General features: G+C 43.3%; 1 protein-coding gene across 2 annotated transcripts in view; it reads right to left on the reverse strand.

Moving 5' to 3' along the window:
- LOC122558042 (prelamin-A/C-like) overlaps positions 1-17,432 on the reverse strand; it is a 91,682-nt gene that overhangs the window by 53,409 nt on the left and 20,841 nt on the right. The window contains exons 1-3 of one of the 2 annotated variants that reach the window (XM_043706372.1): positions 5,721-5,907; positions 2,092-2,225; positions 1,495-1,683 (exon numbers count right to left, since the gene is read on the reverse strand). In XM_043706372.1, coding sequence (XP_043562307.1) covers positions 1,495-1,683; positions 2,092-2,180 — 278 coding nt within the window. In that variant the 5' untranslated portion in view covers positions 2,181-2,225; positions 5,721-5,907. Of the gene's footprint in view, positions 1-1,494; positions 1,684-2,091; positions 2,226-5,720; positions 5,908-17,432 lie in introns of those variants that run through there. The other variant, XM_043706371.1, reaches the window with a different exon arrangement.

Genomic DNA, 17,432 nt, shown 5'->3' on the forward strand with positions numbered 1-17,432 from the left:
GGTGCTGAGGCTAAACCAAATGGTATAGATATAGACAACTTGTCATGTAACCTATAAGATCCTAAGAGAAAGGAGCAGGAGTAGGCCATTTGGCCCATCAAGCTTCTTCCTCCATTTAATTAAATCATGGCTGATCTGTCTGTGGCCTTAACTTCAATTTCCTGCCTGACCCCATAACTCTTTCCTCCCTTGCTGATCAAAAGTCTGTCAAACTCTGGCTTAAGTATGTTCAATGGCCCAACCACTACTGTTGTCTGTGGAAAAGAATTTAAAAGATTAATGAACATCTGAGTAAAAACATCCAGCTCATCTAAAATGGGAAAGTTCTTACTTTTACACTGAGCTCCCAGATTCTAGAGCATGTGAAAGGAAAATATCCTCCCAGCATCTATCCTGCTGAGCCCCTACATGTTTCAATAAAATCACCGCTCATTAGTCTAAACTCCATTAAGGATACCGGCAATCTACTCAACCTTTTCTGAACTAACTATAAGGTATTTTTATTCACCCACGGGATAAGGACATCACTGGCTAGGCCAGCATTTATTGCCCATCCCTTATTGCTCAGAGGACAGTTAAGAATCAACCACATTGCTGCGGATCTGGAGTCACATGTAGGCCAGACCAGCTAACGTTTCCTTCCTTAATGGGCACTATTGAACCAGATGGGTTTTCCAACAACTGGCCACAGATTCATGAGTCATTATTAGAATCTTAATTCCAAATTTTTATTGAATTCAAATTCCACCACCATCTATCATGGCAGAATTTTGAACCCGGGTCCCAGAACATTACCTGGGTCTCTGGATTAACTATCCAGCAATAATACCACTAGGCCATCACCTCCCCAAACTACTCCATGCCATTCTCACAGCGCCAGAGACCCGGGTTCAATTCCCGCCTCAGGCGACTGACTGTGTGGAGTTTGCACATTCTCCCCGTGTCTGCGTGGGTTTCCTCCGGGTGCTCCGGTTTCCTCCCACAGTCCAAAGATGTGCAGGTCAGGTGAATTGGCCATGCTACATTTCCCGTACTGTTAGGTAAGGGGTAAATGTAGGGGCATGGGTGGGTTGCGCTTTGGCGGGTCGGTGTGGACTTGTTGGGCCGAAGGGCCTGTTTCCACACTGTAATCTAATCTAAATCTAATGTAATCTAATCTAATTCTCACAGCTGAAAGGGATGAATGCGTGGAGCTCTGCCCATATCCCAAACAAGAAGGAAGCAGGTAGACAATATGTTGATGAAGGTGAAATTGGGATCCATCATGTTCTGAAAGGCTCATAATAACAGGCTTACTTGGATTGGTGCATTTGTGGTGCAATTCTTTCTGATCTGATCTGCCGACCCTGGAATTCCATTTCTGGATAGGAATTGGATTAGGCAGGAGGCTGAGGTATCTTCGAGGTATTATCTGTGTGTTCAGGAGAGGCTAATATTGCACCTAACCTGTGTTACTGACCCAACTAAAACATCAAGCAAAACAGTGGTACTTACATTGCTTGTAGTTCTGTCAAGGTAGTCTTTACATCTTGCACTTCAAGCCAAGTTGTCATTAACCGTATTGCAGGCATTGTCACAGGATGATATGCAGAGAGGATCTCAGCGTGTCTGTCAGCAATCAGTGCTTTCAGTCTCTGGATCTCCTGTTTTTTTCTCTCAATTCCTCTGTTCAGTGAGATGACCCTGTCAATGACAGCGGGAATTGTCAGAGCTGAACAAAGAATTAAGCTGGATTCTACAGTGGGAATAGATGGCTGAAATAACACAATCATTGTTTTACATCTAACTCTATTTGAATGTTTCCTGATGAAGGATCTATGTCCAAAACATTCTTCTGGCTCCTCGGATGCTGCCTGACCTGCTGTGCTTTTCCAGCACCACACTCTCAACTCTATCTGAATGTCCCAAATCTATGTTTCCCCAAGATCTATAGACTCATAGCTAGGATATCTAGGATATTTTAGATTGTGATTTAGCCTTTTGTCCTTCATCAATATCAGTGACCATGTGATGAAACTAAAACCCAACGTATTTGTTGAAACATTATTTACAATAAGACCATACTAAGAATCTCAGTAAGATTAATCTTACCTCTGCTGGTATTCTGAAACCAAGTGGATTATGTGATTACTGGTGGATTTATCCTTGTTTATGAAGTGAACCTGTTTGTGAGTTTCCATTTCACCATTCAGCTGCTGTGTCAGAGGTGACCAGGAGGTGTGACCCTATTAGTCAAAGCAAGAAAGTAGTTTAGTATCAGCCACCTTCCTGAAAGTGCCAGAATGACTGACCATTTGATGTTAATAACTTTAGAATGTGAACATTATGGAGTCCATATCCATGTTCTAGTTACTGTATAAATATTCCAATATCACTGCCTCTGCTCGAGTTTAAAATTTCAAACCCTTCCAACAAGCCAATATAACCTGCCAAGGCTGAGCACATCTTGAATCACAGGATCCCAACAGTATGGAAGCATGCCATTTGGCCCATACTGATCCTCCAAAGAGCACCCCATTCCCCCATCCCTGTAACTCCACATTTCCCATTGCTAATCCACTTAACCTGGACACTATGGGCAATTTAGCATAGCCGATCCACGAAACCTGCATATCTTTGGACTGTGGGATGAAACCAGAGCAACTGGAGGAAACCCACACAGACATGGGAAGAATAGGCAAACTCCACACAATCACTAGAGTTGAAGGCAAGTCCCTGGCGCTGTGAGGAAGCAGTGCTAACTGCTGAGCTGACACACCACGTGCCCCAGTTAAAATTCAGTACAGCCTTATCAGAGCTGTTTATCAGCACACGCTGGCATGGAAATAACCCTGGTCCATCAAATTTTGTGAAGATTACAAAACTTGGACAGGCTGTACAGCCCATCTAGTTTCTGATAGTGTTTATTTGCCATACAAGCAATACCCTAATCCCAGGTTTTCATCATGTTCCTATATCACTTTCTTCAATTACTTAAACTAAAGGCTCACTTTTCTATAGCACCTGTTTAGAACCTCAAGTCTTGCTGCACATTCAAGGAAGTACTTGAAGTGTTGTCACTGCTGAGCACAGGAAAATCTGGCAATGGTAAAGTTTTATTATGAATAAATGATCTGTAATTAGAGTGATGAGTATTGTCCAAGCCTTTGGAAAAAACTCCCCCGCACTTCCCTAAAATAGTGGTGATGTGGTTTTCACGTCCAGCTGAGAGGACGGGTAGGACCTTGGTTTAACACCTTATCCAAAAGGTGATACATGTGTCTGTGCAAGGTTTCCTAAGAATCACTCTTCTAGTAATGCAGCACTTCCTCAGTTCTATCCCTGATTGTGCAGCACTCCCTCAGTGTTGCCCTTCTTTCAGTACAGGTCACCCTTGGTACTACTGCTGTGACAGTGCAGCAGTCTGTCTGTACTTGCCCCTTTGACAGTGCAGCCAGCCATCCCTCAGAATGCCCATCCAAATGAATATGCAAATCAAGAGCAGGAGTAGGCCATTCAGCCCGTGAGCTTGCTCTGGCATTCATGGGTGATCTCATCATCACCTCAAACTTGCATTCTCACCTACTCCCGATAAACTTACGTCCCATTGCTTAATCTATCTACCTCTATCTTAAAAATACGCAAGGAATCTGTTTCCACCAATTTTCAGGAAGAGAGTTTCAAAGATTTGTTACCATTTGAGAGGGTAAAATAATTACCTCATCTCTGTTTTAAATGGTTGACCCCTAGTTCTAGACTCTCCCTTACAAAGAAACATTCTGTCTAAATCTATCCTGGCAAGGCTCCTCAGGATTTTATGTTTCAATCAAGATGCCTCTTTATCTTCTAAAACCCAGCAGACCCAGGCCCAGCTTCTCCAACCTTTCCACATAAGATAGCATCTCTCCCATCTACTCTGTCTGAACTGGCCCCATTGCATTTATACCCTTCTTTAAACAAGGTAACCAATACTGTATGGGTAAACTGATGTTGTCACCAGTGCCTGTGTAACTGAAGCATGTATTCAATTCCAAACCTAATACAAATGTTAACACTCTAATAGCTTTCCTTATTACTTGCTGTGCCTTTGTGATTCACACACACAATGACACCCAGACCCCTTTACATTTTTCTTTGTCAGATTAGGCTGTATTTGATTCCTGATGAAGGGCTCCGGCCCGAAACGTCAACTCTCCTGCTCCTTGAATGCTGCCTGACCTGCTGTGCTTTTCCAGCACCACATTCTCGACTCTAACATCCAGCATCTGCAGTCCTCACTTTCGCCTATACTCTATTTGCCACATCCTTTGCCCATTCATTGAACCTATCTATACCCATTTTAGTCTCCTTATGTCCTCTTCACAACTTATATTCCTATCTTTGTATTATCTCCAAACCGTATCTTCTATTACTTCATCTGAGTCATTTATATCAATTGTGAACAATTGAGGTCCCAACAATGACCCTTGTGGCACACCTCACATTCTGTCTCGCCAAAATGAGAAGACCTATTCATGCCTACTCCCTCCTTCCAGTCAATCTTTTGTTCATGCAAATATGCTATTCCTTATAGCATAATCTTTTATTTTCCACAATAACCTTGGATATAGCAACTTATAAAATGCCTTTTGGAAATCAACGTTCAGTCCATCTATTGGTTCCCTTTGGCCACATGTGGAAAGGACTCCAATAAATAGGTCAAACATGATTGCTCTTTCACAGAACTATATGTTGTCTCTGTCTGATTACCTTGAATTATCCAAATTCCCTGTCAACCAGGTGGACAATGCAGAATATAAGTTGGGGCTGTTAATCATTCCTGAGGAAGGGCCTGTGCCCGAAACGTCGAATCTCCTGTTCCCTGGATGCTGCCTGACCTGCTGTGCTGTTCCAGCAATAAAGTTTCAGCTGTTAATCAAGTCCATTCAGGGAGCCTTGGCTGACAGATAAGAATAGGAGGGTCGAACATCCTGCCCACCCTGAGAGCTGGCTCTGAGGGGGCTGGATGAGTGTCAAAGACTCTCCACATGTAAATGAAGGGTGACTTGGTGATGGGATGCCAGTCTCTTTGGAGTTATTTCTCTCTTCTTTTGCAGCCATTGTCCTAACAGTCATTGATTATTTTTCTCTTTTAGATCTGACGATGCCAACTTGTGTGGTGTAGAGTGATTCGTCAGAATCAGGTGTTGTTATCTCTCCACTAGCTGTCTTTTATACATTTGCTTTGCTTCTTTCCAGCGAAACGCTCATGTGCAAATTGTAGCTGGAGCCTTCCCCACTCGGGACATGTTCCTTTTATTGGTGAGATCTCCTCCAACAATACGTACTGTCATATTTATATCTTGTCTTCTGGCATTGCTCTCTCTGCTGGTTCTGCTCCAAATATTTGGACAGCCATAATAAATGTTTTTAATTCTTCTAGCTTACAGTTATATCAGACTTCAATGCAAACATACTACTAGTCAATATTAAGGTGCTAATTAATAGTCTTCCTTGAGGGAAAGCCGGAGGAATTTTATAAATTACTATCACCAAGAAAAGTAACAAACTATGACATCAAACACACATGCAAAGACAGGTGTCTCCAACAATAGGAAGATAACAAATATGCAATTTAAAATATTCTTAGAATCCTTGAGTTTTATATTAAATCTGAGACCACAGCTGTTTAGCTGATGCCTTGTCTCCTCAGAAACCTACAGTTGCTGGTGAATAGAATTTGCTCTGATTTGTTATATTACCTGTGCTGAATTTTTAGATGTCTGGAAGGAAACTGGGAGAGTGAGAGAATCTTTCAGTCCTTGGTATTACCAATCAATGTTCTTTCTCTGCTCTGACTGCCTGAAATTCATTTGTGTGTCCCCATGCCTGACGTCACTGTATTGTTCAGTCTGGATAATCCTCAAATATGTGAAACTTCCAAAATGATGTAAATCAAAGACAGGAGACAAGGGTTTCTTCACAGTTGGCTGGGTTTCAGTGCCTATTGATCAAATGACAAATTCAGTTCAGAATGTCGTTGCTTAATTCAAATTGGTTTCATGAACATGACTAAACCTAGTCAGATGATTAAGGTAGCCACTTTAAATTAGTGTTTTCTCTGTTTTTGTAAACTATGAAAGTCCATGAATGTCTCAGATGTTATAATTAGATCTGGAAGTTGAAAATTAATAGTGTATATTTTACCACAATTATGACATAGAGTCAGAGGGTCACAGAGATGTACAGCACAGAAACAGCCACTGTGGGCGGCACGGTGGCACAGTGGTTAGCACTGCTGCCTCACAGCACCAGAGACCCGGGTTCAATTCCCGCCTCAGGCGACTGACTGTGTGGAGTTTGCACGCTCTCCCCGTGTCTGCGTGGGTTTCCTCCGGGTGCTCCGGTTTCCTCCCACAGTCCAAAGATGTACAGGTCAGGTGAATTGGCCGTGCTAAATTGCCTGTAGTGTTAGGTAAGGGGTAAATGTAGTGGTATGGGTGGGTTGCGCTTCGGCGGGGCGGTGTGGACTTGTTGGGCCGAAGGGCCTGTTTCCACACTGTGTGTAATCTAATCTAATCCAAGTCATCCATGCTGACCAGAGAACCTAAATAAATCTAGTTTCATTTGCCAGCATTTGGCCTATATCCCTCTAAACCCTTCTTGTTCATACGTCCATCCAAATGCCTCTTAAATGTTGCAATTGTACCAGCCTCCACCACTTCCTCTGGCAGCTCATTCCATACATGCACCACCTTCTGCATGAAAAAGTTGCCCTTTAAGTCCCTTTTAAATCTTTCCCCTCTCACCTTAAACCCATGCCCTCCAGTTTTTGACTCCTCCATCCTGTGGAAAAGACTTTGTCTATTTACTCTATGTAATATCTACTCTACATAACTTTATCAAGTTCTATAAGGTCACCCCTCTGCCTCCAAAGCTCCAGGGAAAATAGCCCCAGCCCGTTCAGCATCTCCATATAGCTCAAACCCTCCAACCCTGGCAATATCCTTGTAAATCTTTTCTGAAACTTTTCAAGGTTCACAATGTCTTTCCTATAGCAGGGAGACCAGAATTGCATGCAATATTACAGGAGTGGCCTAACCAATACAGCTGCTCCTGACCTCCCAACACCTATACTCAATGCACTGACCGATAAAGGTAAGCATACCAAACACCACCTTCACTATCCTGACTACCTGCGACTCCACTTTCAAGGAGCTATGAACCTACACTCTAAAGTCTCTTTGTTCAGTAACACTCCACAGAACCTTACCATTAAGTGTATAACTCCTGCCCTGATTTGCCATTCCAACATGCAATACCTCACATTTACTTAAATTAAACTCCATCTGCCACCTCTCAACCCATTGGCCCATCTGATCAAGATCCTGTTATACTTTGAAGTAATCTTCTTCGCTGTTCACTACATCTCCAATTTTGGTGTCATCCGCAAACTTACTAACGACATCTCCTATATTCACATCCAAAACATTTATATAAATGATGAAAAGCAGTGGACCCAGCACCAATTCTTGTGGCACACCACTGGTCATAGCCTCCAGTCTAAAAAACAACCTACCACCACCACCTTCTGTCTTGTTTCTTCAAGCAAGTTCTGGAATCAAATATCCCTGCATTCCTTGTTAACCAGCCTACCATAAGGAATCTTGTCAAATGCATCTTTGAAGTTCATCTTGATCGTGTCCACCGCCCTGCCCTCATCAATCCTTTTTGTTACCTTCCCAACCAAGTTAGCCATTTGTAATATGTTGTTCTTGTTTTGCCTGGATTGTCTCTCACCATTATGCAAAACCTTTGCTTGTCTCCCATTAACAGGCATGAGATAATCTTGTGCAACTTCAGAGCTGCTGCATGTGCTGCTGGCTTTCTTAAGAGTAAGTTTGTCCTATCTCACCAGATGTGCACTCATGACAGGATCCCTTATCCTTAAGACATTCTTATCATGTGATTCATCAGACACTAATCAATATTTTTCCTCTCCCAAAGCTCTGCAGTTGAACACAGATTGTTCATGTGTAATATTGCTCTGGGGTCCAAAGTATGTCTTCAATCCATTTACAGTTTCTCCGGTCCACATTCCTTGCTCCTCAGTGAGGTCTTGGCTACAATACAGTTGGAACAATCTTTCTGGAATACTGATAAGGTTATTTGCCGTATGTGCTCTATCTTTTCATTTAACTTGTCATTTTTTCAAAGATTTCTCTAAAATAAATACTAATTCTTTCTGGAACAGGCTCTCCTTTTTTGAGGTATTTTAGGTTTTGGAGGTAATTTCCTCAAATTCCAGGAGCAGCAATTACTGTGTTATACGCTGTTGCATTGTTTTGGAACTTTGGAGAAAAAAAAAGTCAAAACAACAGCACTTTTAAAAGGGAGAGGTACAGACAAAGGCAGCACAGGGTCAGGTCAGTGCAGAAAAGAGAGAGAGAAAGAGAAAGAAACCCACAGTTTTAACTGACACAGCAGTGAACCTGCACAGCTACTGCCTTTGCTGTTTGATTTCATGTGTCGCTGGATATCGGGGTGCGTCTGGGAAAATTAACAAACTGAAATTCAGAACTAATCTTGCAGGAACCTGTTTGGGAGAGGTCAAAGCACAGAAACAGATAAGTGAACATAAACTCTGCAGTAGTGACTAGAGTGGGTTCTTTCTTGACTAGATGATTTTTGAGATATGTCTTTTGATTAAACTTAAAATATAAGCCATAAGTATGAAGTTAACCTGGAGCAGTATTTTGTCGAGGAATAAGACAGTGCTATTTTCTAGGTCTGCAGATTGGAAGAAGCAAAAATGCCTTTAGTAGAATGATATGCTCTTCTGTTCTGATATGGGTGATTAGGGAAAAATTATGTATTATTGAGGATTATATCTGCAATAAATGCCATTGGTTGCGAATCCTATCAGATCGAATAGATCAGTTGGAACGACAGTTAGAGGTAATGAGGAATTTACAAAAGCAGAGGGGGGTGATGGATGTTAGTTATAGGAAGGGAGAAAAGTTACAGATACAATCACATAGATGGGTTAACTCTAGGAAAGGTATGAGAGGTAGGCAGGTAGTGCAGGATTCTTCTGTGGCTATCCCTATTTCAAACAAGTATGCTGTTTTGGAAAATGTAGGGGGTGATGGATTCTCAGGGGAATGTAGCACAAACAGCCAAGTTTCTGGTATTGAGACTGGCTCTGATTCAATGAGGGGTACATCGGGTGCCAAGAGATCGATGTGTTAGGGGACTGTCTAGTCCGAGGCACAGACAAACGTTTCTATGGCCAGCAGCGAAAAATCAGAATGGTGTGTTGCTTCCCTGGTACCAGGATCAAGGATGTCTCAGAGAGGGTGCAGAATGTTCTCAAGAGATCAGTCTGAGACTGGTACAGTTGAGAAACGAAGCAAGTCAAATGGTCAAGGCAGGCAGGGATGAAGCAGAGAACAAGGAGGGCTGATAAATTCAACTGCATTTACTTCAATGCAAGAGACCTAACAGGGAAGCAGATGAACTCAGGGTATGGTTAGGAACATGAGACTGGGAAATTATAGCAATTACAGAAACGTGGCTCAGGGATGGACAGGACTGGCAGCTTAATGTTCCAGGATACAAATTTTACAGGAAGGATAGAAAGGGAGGCAAGAGAGAAGGGGGTGGCATCTTTGCTAAGGGATAGCATTACTGCTGTGCTGAGGGAGGATATTCCTGAAAATACCAGGGAAGTTGTTTGGGTGGAACTAAGAAATAAAATAGGGATGATCACCTGATTGGGATTGTATTTTAGACCTCCTAATAGTCAGAGGGAAATGGTGAAATTTGTAAGAAGATCTCAGTTATCTGTAAGAATAATAGGGTGGTTATGGTAGGGGATTTTAACTTTCCAAACATAGATTGGGACTGCCATAGTGTTAAACGCTTAGATGGAAAGGAATTTGTGAAGTGTGTACCAGAAATGTTCCTGATTCAGTATGTGGATGTACCTACCAAAGAAGGTGCAAAACTTGACCTACTGTTGGGAAATAAGGCAGGGCACGTGTCTGCGGTGTCAGTGGGGGAGCACTTTGGAGTCACTGACCATAATTCTATTGGTTTTAAAATAGTGATGGAAAAAAATAGACCAGATCTAAAAGTTGAAGTTCTAATTTTGAGGAAGGCTAATTTTGATTGTATTTGGCAAGAACTTTCAAGAGCTGACTGGGGGCAAATGTTCACAGGTAAAGAGATGGCTGGAAAATAGAAATGAGATAACAAGAGTCCAGAGACAGTGTATTCCTGTTAGGGTGAAAGGAAAGGCTGGTAGGTATAGGGAATGTTGGATGATGAAGGAAACTGAGGGTTTGGTTAAGAAAAAGAAGGATGCATATGTTAGGTGTAGACAGGATAAATCGAGTAAATCCTTAGAAGAGTATAAAGGCAGTAGGAGTATACTTAAGAGGGAAATCAGGAGGGCAAAAAGGGGACATGAGATAGCTTTGGCAAATAGAGTTGAGGAGAATCCAAAGGGTTTTTACAAATACATTAAGGACAGAAGGGCACCTAGGGTGAGAATAGGGCCCCCTCAAAGATCAGCAAGGTGGCCTTTGTGTGGAGCTGCAGAAAATGGGGGAGATACTAATCAATGTTTACTGTAAAGGACATGGAAGATATAGAATGTAGGAAAAAAGATGGTGACATCTTGAAAAATGTCCATATATTAGAGGAGGAAGTGCTGAATGTCTTGAAACGCATAAAAACGGATAAATCCCCAGGACCTGATCAGGTGTACTCTAGATCTCTGTGGGAAGCTAGGGAAGAGATTGCTGGGTCTCTTGCTGAGATATTTGTATCATCGATAGTCACAGGTGAGATACTGGAAGACTGGAGGTTGGCAAACATGGTGCCACTATTTAAGAAAAGTGGCAAGGACAAGCAAGGGAACTATAGACCAGTGAACCTGATGTCGGTGGTGGGCAAGTTGTTGGAGGGAATCCTGGGGGACAGGATCTACATGTATTTGGAAAGGCAAGGACTGGTTAGGGATAGTGAACATGTCTTTGTGCGTGGGAAATCATGTCTCACAAACTTGATAGAGTTTTTTGAAGAAGTAATAAAGAGGGCAGAGCAGTGGCTGTGATCTATATGGACTTCAGTAAAGTGTTCGACAAGGTTCCCCATGGGAGACTGGTTAGCAAGCTGAGATCTCATGGAATACAGGGAGAACTAGCCATTTGGATACAGAGGGTGGTACGTGTATGGAATGAGCTGCCAGAAGAAGTGATGGAGGCTGGTACAATTGCAACATTTAAGAGGCATTTGGATGAATAGGAAGGGTGTGGAGGGATATGGGCTGGGTGCTGGCAGGTGGGACTAGATTAGGTGTGGATATCTGGTCGGCATGGACGGGTTGAACCGAAGGGTCTGTTTCCAAGCTGTACATCTCTTTGACTCTATGACTCTATTTCTACAGCAGGGAGTAGAAAATTCACAGCAAATCTGACCCACCCAGCACTTGAAAATTACATAAATAAACACAATTGCAGTTGGCCACTTCTGACATAATGTTTCAATAATCTGTTTAATAGCTTCCAAAGCTAAAATGAACACATATGTCAATACAGGTTGAGATCACATGTCTATGGCATGCCAACCAGTCCACTGTTCATAAATGCAATTCAAGAAATACTGCACATCTGAAACAAAGTCAGAGAAACCTGGAGATATTCAACCATGCAGCAATCTTTGAAAGACTCTCAATGTATCAGCAAATGCTTCTGGACTGAAAACTTCCACATGAGGGTTCCTGTTAACGTATTTGTCAGCTCTCGTGTATTTATTTTCATTTTCTCTGCATTAAGTTTTATCACACACTGTTCTGTTATACAACTTATTTTGAGCTGCCGTTGATCTCATTGTCCCTTCTCATCTGGCATTACCTGATCATTTTGTGTTGAATTGCAGAATCCAGGTCATTGATATGAATTTGAAATGGTAGCGACTTCAGTACTGCCTCCTATGATTCTGTGCTTGTCCCCATGTCCAATTGGACATAAGCCCTCCGGTCAGTACTGACCCATCTTTTGCCTTTCACCCAATTTTGTCCATTTCCAGTATTTATCCTGCATTCCCACAGGTTTCAGTTTAATAATCTTTCACATGGCACTTTGTCAAAATTTTCTGGAAGTCAACATTTGACTCCGAACTATTGACTTGAGAAGTGTTTTTGCATATTTTATAACATTAAAGATGCAAACTAATGACAAGTTGTTGTTATTGCTCTTTATCAAAGCCTCAGGATAAGGCCCAATTGATTAGTAAAGAAATTTCTTTATCAGAGGCAGGTGAATCTTTGGAATTCCTTATGGCTCAGGATCATGAATGCTCCATCGACAAATACATCTAAGACTGAGGTCGACAGATATTTGGTATCTCAGAAAATCAAGGAACATGGGCTAGACTGGGAATTATAGTTTAGGCAAATGACCAGCATGATTGTGTTGAATGGCAGAGCAGGCTCAAAGGAACATATAGTCTACACCTGCTCTCGTCTCTTATGTTCTTCATATTAATATCTTACTTGTTACACACAGAGCTTTGATTCCGTGCAGAAGTTATGAAGCAAATTCTGAGCTTTACTTTTCCCAGACGTGCCCATCAGAGTAACCTCTCCATGCAGCAGAAGAGTGGTGATGTTAACATTGTTATCAATCACTTTAATTTCTAAACATACTGACTGCGATTGCCCATTTATTGCTGAATTATCAATGCATTGACAGTGTTGACTCATCTGAACTGCGAACCAGATTGCTGAGCAAACACTTCAAATGCTACTGTGAAGGACTCTTTAACTGTGGTGTGTACTTGTTTGAATGAATGTGGGAGTGCGTGTGAGAGAGAAAGTGTCGTGAGTACATTTCCATGTATGTGAGAGAGTGCTCTTTGTGTGTGTGTGAGAGAGAGACAGACAGACTCTGGCGATTGTGTTACGATGTGTAGTGTGTGGGGGAGGCAGGTTCTTGTTGCAGTGATGAATGTTCCAATAGCAAATTGGTAAGTGTGCTGGAACTCCATTCGGTGCTGGGATGGTTGACCAGGCACAGTAGTGAGGCAGCCTATCAAGTAGCCATGTGCACTCATGGGGCCTGGCCAGTTGAATGGTGAGGCTGGGCAGAAAGTTACCAAACCCACCGATAGCTCACAATTGAAGGTCTTCCTGCTACATTCAGACAGTACCTGGTCAGTTACTCCTTGCAAGCCAGTGTCATCATTCACCCTGTGTGAGATGAGGAATTTAAACTGCTGCCACCTCTTCCTCACCTGACACCCTTGGATACCTGGATTGTCAATACCCCCTCCCTCAGTCATTTTTGATCTTCCCTCCATTGTCCTCAACCCTCTCTCCATCACCAGAATCTTTACTTTCTGTGATCTTCTATCAGCCTAGAGCTGTCCACACACATCCCCAGTGAGTTTCTTTCCACCCTGGACCTGCCAATCATCATCCTCAACTTTCTCCGCTCTTGGCCTGCTATTGGTTACACTTCACTCTCCCCTTTATCAACCCTGTGCTACCCATGGTGGAGATTCACCTTCCCTCTATCATCCTACCCTACCTCCAACCCCCTGGATAGCCCTTCATACGTCTGCTTTGAACTCGCTCCCTGCAGTTGGAAGCCGTGCCCTGACCTCGCTCGGTAGACGACGATCAGTGCTAACCTCCTCTCCCCTTATCCAACAAAGCTTCCCATTAACATAAAAAAGCTTGTGACAGGTCCAAATCCAGCAGAGAAATGATCTCACCAGCTGCACATCACCTTTGACCTAATGTGAATCTTAAAAGACGCCTGTCTCTAGTTTGCAGTCTACTTAATCAGAAAGGTAAGAGAAAAAAGGATCAGAGAGACGCAGTTTAACTTGGTGACCTTGTGAGTTACTGAGTAGGCGCAACATGCTGATGCATTAACAATAGGTTAATGTGCCACCTGCTTACTGCTCAACTTTCATCCTGCTATCTGCAAGCTGCCAGTTCACCTCCTGTACAATTAACTGCTCACCTTCCTCAATGCCTGCTCCCAGGAGCTTCAGTCGATTGCACTGTGTGTGGAGTGTCAGAGTGTGAATGATAGAGAGGGAGAGAGATCAAGCAGGAGTGGGAGTGAAGGCAGGGAAACAGAGAGAGAGAGAGAGAGAGAGACAGCAACATTGACAGACCAAGGCCTCATTTCAAGCTCGAGGATGAGTTGGGAGAGTGCTGGGGGAACACTCACCATTCATCCTGATCTTGGTGATGTGAGACTCAGCTCATGTTAAACATTTATCAGTCACTTGCCCCAGAACAGGGGAGAGGAAATGGTGTCAGCTGGTTGGGAGAGATGTATTTCAAACTGCTGACATTCAGGACTGAAAAAAATTCCCTGAGACTGGGGAAAGACGTTTTGAAGCTGGTTGTTTTCAGAATTATGGAGACGGGGTGAGAAGAGGTGAGGGAAGTCAGGAGGCAGGAGCTTGCCTATGGGTCTCAGAGGAGCCATTCTCCTCATCCAAACCCCACAAAGGAAGGAAATGAAACACCTGTCTGTGGCCCTTTAGCTCTGGCTGTTCCTGCTCCACACAGTTTGGGGGGAGGAGGTGGGATCTTGTCGTCAGATAAATATTTATCCAAGGTCACTGTATTTGCTGTCTTTCAAATCTGAACTCAAGCTCACAATTTTGAACTTTGCCTACTTCAGAGAGCTCGAAGACAGAGGGAAGGAAGAGGGAGACACTCTGACAAGAGAGGCTCTGAGCTAATTTTACCAGATTATGGACACGTCTCTGTCCAGCATGTAGGTGAGAAATTCAACTGTGAAGGATAAAGCCAAGGGAGGGATGAAAATAGATGAGAGAAAAAGACAGAGAGAGAGAGACAGAGACAGAGACAGAGACAGAGAGAATGGGGGAACAGACAGACAGAGACCCAGACTATTAACAAAGCAGATTTTGTCTGAGTAAAGCTACTGTTAAGTTACAGGGGACGGAGGAACAAGGATTTCTGAAAGACGCTTGGGAGAACTTCCTTCACTGATATGTTCTCGGTCCAAATAGAAGGAGAAATTGGGGAACGTAGTGGGTCAGGTGGACCATGTATTAGTGTTTGCACTTCATACCCAATACCCCGTACCGAGGGAGTTTTGCATTGTCAGAGGGTTAGTACTGAGGGAGTATTGCGTTGTTGGAGGGTCAGTTACCAAGGGAGTATTGCATTGTCAGAAGGTCAGTACTGAGGGAGCATCACATTGTTGGAGGGTCAGCACTGAGGGAATACTGCACTGTCAGAGGGTCAGTATTGAGGGAGCACTGCATTGTCAGAGGTTCAGTACTGAGGGAATGCTGCACTGTGAAAGGGTCAGTACTGAGGGAACGCTGCACTGTCAGAGGGTCAGTACTGAGGGAGCGCTGAGTTGTTGGAGGGTCAGTACTGAGGGAGCACTGCACTGTCAGAGGATCAGCACTGAGGGAGTGCTGGGCTGTTGGAGGGTCAATACTGAGGGAGCGCTGCACTGTCGTAAGTTCAGTACTGATGGAGCGCTACACTGTCAGAGGGTCAGTATTGTGGGAGCGCTGCACTGTCAGAGTGTCAATACTGACGGAGCGCTGCACTGTTGGAGGATCAATACTGAGGGAGCACTACACTGTCAGGGGGTCAGTATTGAGGGAGCGCTGTACTGTCAGAGGATCAGTACTGAGGGAGCACTGCACTGTTGGAGGATCAATACTGAGGCAGCATTACACTGTCATTGGGTCAGTACTGAGGGAGTCAGTATTGAAAGAGCTATGCATTATCAGAAGTGCAGTACAGTGAGAGTGCATCACAATTGAAGGGTCATTGCTGAGGGGCCACTTCTCTGTAAAAGGAACAAAACTGTGAGTGCTGCAGTGACGGAGTTAGTACTGAGGGAATGCTGTGCTGTCTGAGTACTGGTTGTTGGAGGGATAGTAGTGAGTGAAAACCACTTTGTTAGAGGTGTGTTTTTTGGATGAGACATTGAATTGAGATTCTATCTTCCCTCCCAGGTGAATGTAAAAGATCACATGGTCACTATTGTTAAGGGAGCAGGAAGAGTTGACCCTAGTGAGCCAAGTAATGTTTATTCCACAACCAAGATCTGGTCATTATCATATTGCTGTTTGTGGCAGGTTATAGGAACAGGAATAGACCACTCCGACCTTCGAGCCTGTACCATCATTCAATGAGATCATAGCTGATGTGTGGCATAGCTGGTCTGTGCCAGAACTCCATATACATGCCTTTGGCCCATATTTCTTAATAACATTACTCAACAAAACATTATCTGTCTCAGATTTAAAATGAATAACTGATCCGACATTCACTGCTGCTTGTCATAGAGTCATAAAGATGTACAGCTTGGAAACAGACCCTTCGGTCCAACTGGTCCATGCTGACCAGATATCCACAACTAATCTAGTCCCAACCGGCCAGCACCCAGCCCATATCCCTCCATACCCTTCCTATTCATATACCCATCCAAATGCCTTTTAAATGTTGCAATTGTACCAGCCTCCATCACTTCTTCCGGCAGCTCATTCCATACACGTACCACCCTCTATGTGAAAAAGTTGCCGCTTAGGTCTCTCTGATATCTTTCCCCTCTCACCCTAAACCTATGCCCTCTAGTTCTGGACTCCCTGACCCCAGGAAAAAGACTTTGCCTATTTACCCTATCCATGCCCCTCATAATTTTTAGGTCACCCCTCAGCCTCCGACGATCCAGGGAAATCAGATCCAGCCTGTTTAGCCTCTCCCTATAGCTCAAATACTCCAACCTGGCAACATCCTTGTAAATCTTTTCTGAACCCTTTCAAGTTTCACAAGTCTTTCCAATACGCAGGATACCAGAATTGCATGCAATATTCCAACAGTGGCCTAACCAATGTCCTGTATAGCCGCAACATGACCTCCCAACTCCTGTACTCAATACTCTGACCAATAAACGAAAGCATACCAAACACCTTCTGCTTTCCTGAATTGCAGCACCTCGCATTTATCTGAATTAAACTCCATCTGCCACTTCTCTGCCCATTGACCCATCTGGTCAAGATCCTATCACCCTTTGTGTGGAGAAGTGCTTCCTAACATTTCTCCTGAACAGTCTGGCCCTAATTCTCAAACTCTTCCCCCCTAGTTCTCAAATCTCCAATCAGTGGAAATAGTTTATCTTTATCTACCCTGTCTTTTCCTGTTAATATCTTGAATAATTAACCTTCTAAATTCTGGAGAAAACAAGCCTAATTTGTATAATCTTTCCCTGAAGTCCAGGAATCATTCTTGTAAATCTATGTTTAACTCCCTTCAAGGCCAATATATCCTTCCAAAGGTGTGATGCCCAGATCTGCTCACAGTACTCCTAGTGGGGTCTAACCAGAGTTTTGTATAACTGCAGCATGACGTCTACATCTTGTACCCCTGTCCTCAAGACATAAAGGCCTGC

Source organism: Chiloscyllium plagiosum, chromosome 16 (assembly GCF_004010195.1).
Source record: "Chiloscyllium plagiosum isolate BGI_BamShark_2017 chromosome 16, ASM401019v2, whole genome shotgun sequence".
Lineage (NCBI taxonomy): Eukaryota > Metazoa > Chordata > Chondrichthyes > Orectolobiformes > Hemiscylliidae > Chiloscyllium > Chiloscyllium plagiosum.